Below are 12,161 nucleotides of genomic sequence, written 5' to 3' on the forward strand. Positions count from 1 at the left end.
CAGTTTAGAAAATTTCACCCAAGGAACCGTAAAGTGCAAAGGCTAAGCATTACCCTCCAGGAAGACGATACTATGGTGGGCTTCGACCTCTCTGAAAGGTTCTACTTCACAGGAGTTGTGATTTTTCTTTCCCCACACGATATTATTTAGATACCAGTAATGGCGGACTGCATGATAACGTGCAGTGAATATAGTTGACTTATAGTTTTCCTCCTCTTTCTCTGTACGTTTAGTATTCGTTCGCTAAGAGGCTGATTAGCTTGTTTCTTCCAGAGCAGCTCTTCTTTTCTCCACCCTAGATGCCCGCTGCTTCTCCTCTTCCTTTGGCATCTTTTCGCATTAAAACAGATTAAGTCAGTGTTTGTGTTGCAATTACTTAGTATGTTTTTTTTAATTTTTCACTTAAGCTGGCACTTAAGTCTTCATTCTGCCTCAAGAATGATTTAAGATATGAAGAGTTAGGGGAAGTGACGGCAAAGGTGGTAGGGCTGAGAATGGCATCCATATGCATGAGCCTCACAGCTGCCCTGCTGGCTGCTACTGAGAGTTGATTTTACAATAAAATAAAAATGAAAACAGGAATAACCTTGGAGGTCAATCATCACCCTCAAAGTGGATAGTAGACGTCACATAGTATATATGAACCGCACGATCCAGTTTTGAAAAGGAGTGAACTAAATTTTCAAGGAGGCACATAGAAACCAAGATGTCTATGGCGTTTGTTCACTTGCACACAGAGTTCCTGTCCAAATGTTGGCATTCTTTAGGGTGAATGGCTGCCAAAATCGTCCTCACTTTGCACTAAATGCAAAAGACTGGAGAATTTAAAATCAGTTTGTAATTAGTCATGTACAGTGATTTACTTGCTCCAATGTGAAGTACCTTCCATTCACGTTTCAAGAAATAAATCTGGCACTGCTATGAGGCTAAAAACGATTCTCCTTGCCCCGAAAACAAATGCAGTCTTGTAACTGTCGCCATCTTTTAGTAATTTAACTTATAATGCAAAGCAAGGCGTAAGAGGTGTTCTGACCTTCTGCATATTACCAGAACTTGCAATTTTTTTTAACCGAGTCACAAAATTTATTGTTTGTTTGGTGAAAGTGATTTAAGAGTTGTACAGATTCCTTTTTTGTGGTTATGATTTTATCATTATTCACTTCAAAAATTTGCATCTATTGCTTTTGTACTGTAAAAAGTCAAAATTTACATTATTTACTGCACAGTTATTTAATCATTTAGGACTGTCACCTCCTTGAAGACTGTATTGACCAACGCATTTCTAGGGGAATTCCTGGACATCAAATTTAAAAATGGAAATGACTTTGGGTGGGACCACCATTTCGAGTCCAATAAAAACTGAAAAGCTAGCATTTTCATTATTCATGCCGTCTCCAGGAATTGTTTTTCCTTGCAACCTACAGTAGACTTTCAGGACAACCTAACATCCCGTTTTAGAATAACTAGGATCAAAAACAAACAAATAATTCTTGACCAATGAATGAAGGGGAGAGACGGATCTTCAAATCAAAAGCACAGTCTTATGTGAATGTGTGTTCGGTTTAGGAAGTGCGCCCATTTTTTTACTTTCTCGAATATGAACTATAGGGATAGTAATGGAATCCAACAAAAATTCCACCTTGTGATTTTGATTATTCGACGTTTTAGGCCTCACCAAGTCTGAAAACATCATTTTTGGAATTATGTCTGTCTGTGTGTGTGTGTATGCAAACAACTTGAATATGCTTTCACTTTGGTCAACAAAATTTTGCATACAAGTATTTGGTATAAAAAGTGGATTTCTATCAAGTTTTGAGCTATTTCCGCTAACCGGACGTGGTACTTAACCTTTTATTCATGCAGCTGCAGAGTCCGATTTATTCAGCTTTACTTGTATAATAATTGTTCAATATGTTACTAATTTGAAGTGATTTGATGTTGACGGTTCGTGAATGTACATAATATAAAAATAGAATCCTTGTGTTGTGGTTTACTCCTCAAATATCCATCCCCCATATCAGAGCATACGAGAAAGTTGAGGGGAGACCACTACCGATTTTTTTTTCTGAAAGGATCTATGAAACAATATTTTAGGAAAAAAATAAAAAACTTGGTAGTGTGCCCCCCCCGACTTTCTCATATACTGAAATAGAGGAAACGGGTCATCAGAACCCCTTCCAGTTGCACAATATTATTCAAATATTATACCTCTTTGTTTCGCAACATAACTAATTGATAATATTGATCCACAATCATTTACCTCTATTTATAATCAAACTTTATATTAAAATTATATATTCACACTTACAGTGGTCAAAAACGGTGGTGGAATTTTTTCATTTTTCATGATTACATATGCATGACCTAGATTACATACAAAGTAAAAAGACTTATAGTCACCTAAAAACATACAAAAAGTGTTAGTATTATATAATACTAGCTGTGTAAGCCCGGACTCCTAGAAACCACGGATTCTGGCACTTCAATCAATCGCATCGGCTGTACATCAGAGGCTCCTTGTTGGTTTCGTTTTGCCGATGCGCTCACTTCCATTGTCTATCAGCGGCTAAGCGTGCTTCTCTCTCCTCTGAGGTTTCGTTTTGCCAATGTGCTCGCCTTGCTTGTGTTTTAGCGGTGACAGTTTCACTTTGGGGACAGAGTAGCTTTCTCTGAGCTTCATGCTTTAGCCTCGCACTTCTGGACGGACAGACAGACACATACATCTCCACGTGTAGATGTTTATGTATAAAATTTGTTGCAATATACTGCTATACATAAAACTGCATTTAGCTACATTTAATTATAATGATGGAGGAAAAAAATATAAAACATTGTCATAAAATTAAATGTATTACCAGGAACATGACGGGGATGTAGCGGCTTATTGTTCCCATTACATCTTTATATTTACATGCCGTTCTTTAGGGTGAACGGCTGCCAGAATCATCCTCACTTTGCACTAAATGTGAAAGAATGCAGAATTTAGAATCAGTTTTCAATGTTTACACATTATTGTTAAACTGATGATGTATAAATTAAAATAAAATTAGTAATAGTTATTGAAAGAATATGATTATATTGAATACAGTTTTTAATATCGTGTACATATTAAATGTGTACATATTAAAAGTGTACAAAAAATTTGGATGCTTTTTTAAATAAAATACTATTTCTGGTTGAGTAATTTTTCTCAAATTTCATATGTTTGATTTTATCATTATAAATATCGATACAAAATTTAAATCATCTATCTGTAATTATAACCATAGTTTACTTGAAAATTCACAAAATTATTCAGTTAACGTACCACTTCTGGTAGCTGATAGCCGGTGATAGGATTTCTTATTTTTGATATTAAGCAGGGGTACAAAATCTCATTGACCAGGTCAAAATGTTTGAGTTATCGTGTTTACACACAGACAGACCTAATTTCAAAAATGGTATTTTTGGATTCAGGAAGGTCTAAAACGTCAAGATTCACCAAAATCTCGAGGTTGAATTTTTTTCACAATTCCTATACTTTTGCTATACTATGCATACGAGAAAGTAAAAATGCAAGTGTTTTGCATCTTGTGAATAAACAACTAGATAACTGACATGAGTATCGTGCAAAACAAATAATGCAAGTTTTTTTTTCTTTACCCCCCCCAAGTGTGTCTTTCATATTGCTTGCCGTTGTATAGCAATGGTCACCATTGACTTGAATATCGACTTTTTTTTTTGTTTTTCATTCTTCATGAAAACTTAAAATTAAATATTTTCTGACTACAAAACACACAGGCTAAGTACCAAGAATAAAACAAAATTGAAGTGTGGTATTATTTTTTTTTCCCCAAAGCCAGTGCTTTAATTTCAATACTACTTCCATTACCCACTGTCACACTATCGGGTCAGGATACACATACTCTAACCATGCTGAGAATATGCATATGAGGCTATAAGCAGTAACTTCATCTGTCTGATCAGATAAATATGTCTAAAGGCCTTGCAGTGTAAATTTTCTACTGACATAATTAACATTTAAGTGGAGGTACAGTAGGACTGCGCCATTCAGTTTTATCATAAGTAGTGGAAAAACTGAGCACTTTATGTGGCGTCAGACTTGTTTGCAGTTGTTACTGTGTAATTTTAGGAATAGGTCATACACAAACATTTTTTGAGGTGTTAATTCATATTTTGGACAAACTATTAAGATTTTTTTCCTGCTAAGAAATCAGTGAAGTTAATACTTTTTTTTCCTATTTAAAATACAACCACGGAGCTATGGCTTGAAAATGGTGCAGCTATCATGACCTGTTGAATGTTTTGATGCTGGTACATCAGTGTATTTTGGTACTGCACTGGATGCTTTTATTTTAGTTGGTTAAAAAGGTCTGCAGTACTACTACTTACAGCAATATTACTTTATTGCAGTTTACATACTGTAGAGTTAAAACATTGTTTTCTAAAATGTGTGCTTATTGTTAGTGGGGAAGGTGAAAGGACTGCACAGAAGGAACTTTACTTCTCTAGCTCTTACTCATTTACCCCAACAGGGTATAAAATAATAATAATAGTGGTGGGTGCTTAAAAAAAAACTGATACAGCATAGAGATGAACTTCAGTAGGACTAAACACAGATGTCAAGTTCAATTTAATACAAAAAATATGTTAAAAAGTTAAAAGCTTCAATTTTATTTACCGTTTTTTTAGAGAAAGGGCTTGGCTGATCATAGGAAGAGAAGCAGTCTGAAAATTTCCAGAAGCAGGGGTGCGCATTGTTCTCTGAATGGTTAAGCCATCGGAAGGGTCTTCTGCAGCTCAAGGGACTTTCCTTTCCCATTCCTTCCATCATACTGTTCTACAAGAGACTTCACCATTTTTACCATTACTCTTCCTTCTCATTCTTCCATTCTGTATAAGAGAACAAAGAATAAGCTTTTATTTGCACTCGGCTTTGGCAAGAGAAGCACCAGAAACTTAGAGCAGAATTAACATTATAAATCAATCATCCACCAATCCATCCACTCTTTTTTCCCCCCAAATGCACTTTTCCAGAGCAGGTTCACAAGGCCCTGAAGCCTATCCCAGCAGGCACCGGGCACAAGACAGGAACAATCCCTGGACAAAGGGGCGCCAGCCCATTGAAGGGTGAACACATTCTCACACACATCAGGGCCACTTTACCATCGCCAACCCACTTAACCTGCATGTCTTTGGACTGTGGGAGGAAAAATGCATGAAAATCCACATGGAGAACATGCAAACTCCACGCAGGGAGCACCCAGGACTTGAACCCCAGTCTCCACACTGCATGAAAGAAGCATCACTGCTGTGTTTCTCCTCAACTGTGAAAATATCTCTTCTCTCTATTATAAAATAAAAAAATCTTGGAAGGAGACCCGATTTTCTCAGAGGGACACTTTAACGTCCCAAGATTTAACTACGCCCGGGACTGGAAATAAAAGACAAAGAGTAGATGACAAAGAAGAACCTCTTAAAGAATTCAAAAACATTGGCGCAATGCACATGCAGAGCAGGTTAGAGATAATGGACGTACGAAAATTTGAAAGTCTCAAAAAACTGATAGTAAAGATCGCATTAGCACAAACAAACGGAAATTATTACTCGGTGAAATAACGGAACAGCGAAAAGAGATCGAATATATTGTTCGGCTTTAAACTTTAAGTCGGAGACTTGTAGATCATCTAATTCATGCTGCCATCTCTAGGAGTAGTGTTTTTTTTCCCCAATGAAGAGGCATATCTGCAAAAATTATAAGATTTGTTGTTTGGTGAAAGTGAAATCCCACGAGAGAAAATTTCTAGCCCGGGAGGCAAGAGCTTATGCAAAGAGATTTGGAAAAGTTCTGACCACATAACCACGTACACAGTTCAATCATTTCTCGCTTGTGTGAATGCTATTGTCAGACACATTTCGAGGATATTCACTCATGGGCAGTTATATGCTGCGTTGTCACGATGTAATTCCAAACACAGAATTACAATTCTATGTGATATTGACTAAAAGGTAAAAGCGAAAAGAGATCGAACGGGGTTGGCAAGTGAAGCAAGCAGGAGGTAGTGATTAACATCATGGACGCACACACACTGGAAGCTGGGCACACAGAGAATGGCCTAGCCACGGCCACGAATGATAAGCAAATAAAGGACATCATTGCTGGGGAGAGTGCTGATTGGGTAGTTGCGACCACGCACATAAAATCCGTTGCTGGGGAGACGCCACACATACAATAATCAGCTGCACGCCAGCACAGATTAAAATACTTCCTGGGGAACCGCACAGTACTTGCTGGGGAGACGCCACAGGCACGATTATCAGCTAAACGCCACACATTACATCAGTTGCTGGGGACACTCTGCTGATTGCCCACTGTTCTGACAGAAAATTAAAGTCATATTACGGACATCAAAGCCAGTATTGCTGTCAGAGAAAATTACAGGCATTTTACGGAAGTACAAACCAGTATTACTGCGAGAGAAAATGAAAGGCACACAATACAGTGACGCATGTTACAGCCACATACAAGCCAGTATTACTGTAAGAGAAAATATTACAGACGTATCTAACAACAACATGCCACCCAAAAAAAAAAAAAAAGGACAAGTCAAGTAGGACAAAAGACACAGACAATCAAATCCTATATAAGCAACATCTCCTGGAAGAACGGTCAGCTCAACAAGTAAACATCAACAAAAGAAAGGCTGAAAGACAAAGAAAAATACGAGCAAATAGATCGATTGAAGAAAAGGAAATGAGCGTCAGAAAAACGCTAAAAGAGAAAGACTCAGAAGAGCAAACCTTCGAAGAAGATGGCATTAACTTGCCAGAACCAGCATTCAGTCACGGTCAGTTATATGTGGCATTATCAAGAGATGTTGTTGTCAAGGTTGTAGATGGTCCTGAACAAGGCAAACTGTTGCCATACTCCCGAGAGAATATTTACAAGAACTTATGTCTATAATTAAATTTTATAGAAACATTTCATGAGGTAAAAAAAATAGAAAATTTTTCCTAAATATCTTCTTCAGATACTGTGTATTACAGATTGTAACAAAGTTTTACACTAATGCAATATTAAATATACCTACTGTATTGTCATATACGTTTGTTTTATTTTTATTATTATTTTACTTTAGGCTTCTTGCAAAAATATTTTTGACAAAAAAAAAAATTAAGACAACAAACAGAATGAGGTCAAGGTCCCTTGCCATTTAATATCGACTGTTCCTACTACTGTTTATGCACTACTGTTCTAGCGCCCGTTATTGTAACGGGCTTAATGTCTAGTATATATATATATAAAATGCAATTGTGACTGACTGACTTATCAACAAAAACACTCTTTACTTAAAAAGCTGAAATTTGGCAGGATGATACTTCTAGGCCAGTAGGTATTCGATAAAAAATAACATTTCAAAATATCAACATTTAAAAAAACCCTACAATAGAAAAACGAAATACCCCAAAATGTCAAAACCGCTTTGACTGACTTGATTAATATATGGTGACATTGTAGGAAACAGAAAATAGCTGAAGTGTGTTGTTTTTATTTCTCAATGTTTGTGAGTAACAAAGCTGTAATGAGTGGCTTGTCCTTTTTTCATCTCAGCTGCGATTGCACAGAGAAAAGGGATGTGCAGTTCATGGAGAACAGCACCACAGTTCAAGCTGAGGCTGTAATTGTCCAGAGAAACGGAGATGGTGGGGAGTGGGGAAGGGCAGCTACCCTGCAATAAAATTAAATATGAAGTGGATGAAGAAATGTTAGACGAAACTCAAAGGCAATGTACTCCCTATTCTGTCAAAATTAACCCACAGAGGTGGCACAGTGGTAGCGCTGCTGCCTCACGGTAAAGAAAACATCGGTTCATGTCCAGGGCCCTCTCTGCATGGAGTCTGCAAAGCGGTTTGAGCAGTAAGAAAAGCACAATATCAATGTAATGAACTATTATTGTCTTACTCCACACAATGTGGTAAAATGCACACAAATTCAAGCCAGACTGGATTATTAAGTGCTCTTCTTACATATAAACTTCTGTGTGTGGATGTGTTTGTGTCTGTCCGGCCCGGAAGTGAGAGGAGTCGTCGGGGTAAGGGCTCCACCTCCGAGAAAACAGAAACTCGCTTAGCCACTAATAACACAAGCGAGGCCAGCACATTGGCAAAAATGAAACCTCTGAAGAAACAGAAATTTGCTTAGCCGCTGATAAAGAAGCGAGGCGAGCACATTGGCAAAGCGGTATCCCTTTTACTTTTCCTCATGCCGCTAACACAGCAGCAACGCGAACACGTTGGAAAAACAAAACGTTCCAGGAGAGAGATGCCCAGAGTAGTTCCTTTCAATTACCTGACATCTCTACCTTTCAGTGTTTTTTCTGACGATTTCAATAGTTTCTAGGACCCCAGGCTTTTTACAGCACAGGCTTACATGGCTAGTGTATATATAAAGGTCAAAGAATCAGGGTGACAGCTTGGTTGCAAAACAGAAACAGAACTGCCGGTGCAGCGTACCAGCCCACTTCAAGCTCTGGGTACAACATGCCTTGGTCAGTTTAAATGCTTGCACTACTCACTAAAGGGGTCCCTGACGGACAGAACATTGAGGAGATGGACCCTGTACATATTTCACAGTATTATTTCTTTTCACCTGTTCTTGGCAGTACAGTACTTAAAACGTTCAGTTCATTCCATGGGCCACTCAACCAGTAATCGTCAATGCTATATGTAATAAGTTAAAGGAAACCACAGTTCCACGTATACCATTTTTGATCTAAACTCTCCAAAATTTTTAGATGGTACAAGATTACAGATCAAAGCGTTACATTCAAATCTGACTGAAGCTATCATTTTTACAGGACCCGCTACAGGATGAAATTATACCCCAAATACCCATTATTCTTACTAATCACATAATAATAATAATAATTCTTCTTTGCATTTATATAGCGCTTTTCTCACTACTCAAAAGTGCTCAGCAATTGCAGGTTAAGGGTCTTGCAGAGCAGAGTCCCTTTTGGCATTTATGGGATTCGAATTGGCAACCTTCTAGCCTCAGAGCCTCCACTCCGCCAATGATATAATTCGAAAGAATAGTTTCCTCCAAAACTGTGTTCTGCATCAACAAATGCCAAGGTCAGTCAGTCACTAGGAAAAGCAAGAATTGACCTACGGCAGAAATGTTTTCCTCATGGGCATCTGTAGCATGTTCAAGAGTATGAAGCACCAGTGAACTGTTAATATTAGCCCCGGGATGTCGGGTGGGGTGGGGTGATTCAGCACAACAAATATTGTATTACAGAAAAGTGCTCACATACTACTTCTGATACCTCCGATTAACCCAGCACTATAACCAAAGGCCATTCATTGTCTTAGGGAATTTTCCAGGTGAAGCCGGGTAACAAAGCTAGAATGATAACAAACACCCCCCCATCACAAATACACACCAGGATGCCTAAAGGAAAGGAAAACTTCTGACTTGGCTAAAGTAAAAACATCCCAGTCAGGCATTATAAAGGTGTATTGCTGTAGGTATGAGGGAGTCCCAGTAGCATTTCTTAGCTCACTTCTGCTGAATAAATCTTTGGCTGAAAGCCCTCAATTCTTGTGTGGATGTGCAGCATTGTCTATAATAGCCATCAGTTTTGTCTTCATTCTCTCTTCCACAGAGTGCATCCCTTAACTAAGCTGGTCTGTTTATTTTTGCTTATCGATTCTGAAGGCATCTCTTGAAGTGATGTTCCCAGCCCGGCACACCACAGCATGTAAAACAGCACTGGCCATCACAGTCGTAAAATATGTATTGGATGTCAGTGCATAAACATAAAGAACAGCATTTCCTACATGCAGGGTTGTGTATGTGTATAAAAAATGGTGTATTCTACAGCAAAAAGGATTTAGGGGTTTATGTTGACAGAACAATTTCATCACCTAAGCAATGTGGAGAAGAAAACAAAAAGGCAAATAAAATGATAGGTTAAGTTATACAAACTACTGAATGTAAACAAAATGGACATATAATATGTATTATGATATAATGTACTTTATTAGTGAGACCACATCTGGAGTACTGTGTGCTATTGTGGTCACCACACAAGACAGACATAGCAGCACTTGAAGCTGTGCTGAGGGGAGTAAACAAGTGCATCCCAGGACTTTAGGGCAGGTTATCTTAGTCTCGAGCAGAGGGGACAACGCAAGGACCTAATGCTGCCCTTTCAAGTTGGCTTCTTGATTCGGTGGGCCTCTCTTGTAGTGATGTTCAGAGGCCAGCACACCACAGCATGTAAAACAGCACCGGCCATCGGAGAGTTGTAAAATATGTATTGGATGTCAGTGCATAAACATAAAGAACAGCATTTCAAACATGCAGGGATGTGTATGTGTGTAAAAAACGGTGTATTCTACACTGAAAGGGATTTGGGGGTTTTATGTTGACACAACAATTTCATCATCTAAGCAATGTGCAGAAACAAACAAAAAGGCAAATAGAATGATAGGGTATGTTATACAAACTACTGAATATAAACCAATGGACATTATGATCAGACTATATAATGTACTATATTAGTGAGACCACATCTGGAGTACTGTCTGCTATTCTGGTCACCACACTACAAGACAGACATAGCAGCACTTGAAGCTGTGCCGAGGGGAGTAAACAAGTGCATCCCAGGACTTTAGGGCAGGTTATCTTAGTCTCGAGCAGAGGGGACAACGCGAGGACCTAATGCTGCCCTTTCAAGTTAGCATGTTGATTTTGATGCGCTTCACTTGAAGTGATGTTCCCAGCCCAGCACACCAGTGTATAAAACACTGTGTACAAATCGATATACTCTGCATTTTTCTTTGTAGAGTGCCTTGGATTGACGTTTGCTACAGAGAAGGGGCCCTTTATAAAAACAAGAGTAAATGTTCACCAGTGACAAAATAAAAACCGTTAACCTCGTACAGTATCACCCAAAACTGTCACTTTTCAACTCTAATGCTCTTTCACATTCAACAAATCTCCAGCCATTGTAACTACCGCTATACGAAGATTTTCTAAATTGGCCGGTGCATCGCCTGTTGTACCCACCACACACGTCGGGGCAATTTAGGGTCGCCAACCGACTCATCCTCACTTTGAACTGTAAGAGAGAGACGAGAGTTGGAAACTTGGAGCATAGGAAGGCACTGGCGAAACGGTGTCGCCTCACAAATTTGTACTAAGGCACAGGCCACCATAAACGTGAATGGAATTCACTCCTACTCTGTAGAGAGCCCTTTCACGGCAGGCTTATCTTGCTAATCACCGGTCAATAAATTTACTTGTTCCTTACCTCCGATTACTTAAACTCGTTAACTCATTATTGGAGAACACTCGGCATTGCACATCTACAGCTTCAAAGATTACATAAACTAACTGCGTATTCTTCACCTTTCAAACAACATATAAAACGCTAACCTTCCATTCTCTGAGGAAACTGCGTATCTTCGTCTTCAGTAGCGAGCTGCTCGCACTAGCGTTACCTTGAGGGAAGGGGGCGCACGGGGGTCCCAGGCGCCATGCGAAGCTTCTTGTCGCGACGGCAAGACAAACGGCGGGGTGTTTAACGGAGCAAACAATAATAAAGAGGCCTCAATCAGCCGCCACACTCGGGGGGCGGCTATACGTCGGACTCCAAAACAAGTGATGCTCCCGGGAGTCCCTCTGGCTTGAATCGTACACTTTCTGAGTGGCATAACAGCACAAGATAATGAGCTTCACTTTGCTTTGTTTTGCTTCGGAATCCTCAAGGGGAGCAAGGACCGGACTTCTGCGTAGCCGAATGAAAGTGGGCTTGTTTTGATTAACCATTCCGCCGCTCAAAATTAAAACAGTCAGATCCCAAAGTTCTTTGCTTCGTACTTACTTCAAATTTATTTCCACTCCTAATACACCTCCCGTTCTCTCTTCCTCTCCTTTCCTTTCCCTTTACTCTCTTGCGCCATTTCGTTTCCTGAGCAACGACAGCCGTCTTCTAAACTACGCCTGTCGCTCGACAGTGCGGCTCCCGCCCATTATTGGCTAATTCCGGCAGCTGTCGTAAAATGTACCTGAAGGAATTCTGGGAAACGTAGTGTTTTTTTTATGTCTCTCGTAAATTCAAATTCTAAAACGATTTCACTGTTATGGTTGT

At 39.2% G+C, this 12,161-nt stretch overlaps 1 protein-coding gene across 6 annotated transcripts in view; it reads right to left on the minus strand.

The window, feature by feature from the left end:
* LOC120542699 (meiosis regulator and mRNA stability factor 1) overlaps nucleotides 1–12,161 on the minus strand; it is a 66,286-nt gene that overhangs the window by 48,606 nt on the left and 5,519 nt on the right. For 3 of the 6 annotated variants that reach the window (XM_039775322.1, XM_039775320.1, XM_039775317.1), the window contains exons 1-2: nucleotides 11,895–12,025; nucleotides 4,682–4,893 (exon numbers count right to left, since the gene is read on the minus strand). In XM_039775322.1, the coding sequence (XP_039631256.1) occupies nucleotides 4,682–4,834 (153 nt within the window). In that variant the 5' untranslated portion in view covers nucleotides 4,835–4,893; nucleotides 11,895–12,025. Of the gene's footprint in view, nucleotides 1–4,681; nucleotides 4,894–11,446; nucleotides 11,828–11,894; nucleotides 12,026–12,161 lie in introns of those variants that run through there. The other 3 variants (XM_039775318.1, XM_039775319.1, XM_039775321.1) reach the window with 3 other exon arrangements.

The sequence above is a fragment of the Polypterus senegalus genome, chromosome 13, assembly GCF_016835505.1.
Source record: "Polypterus senegalus isolate Bchr_013 chromosome 13, ASM1683550v1, whole genome shotgun sequence".
NCBI classification, from domain to species: Eukaryota; Metazoa; Chordata; class Cladistia; order Polypteriformes; family Polypteridae; genus Polypterus; species Polypterus senegalus.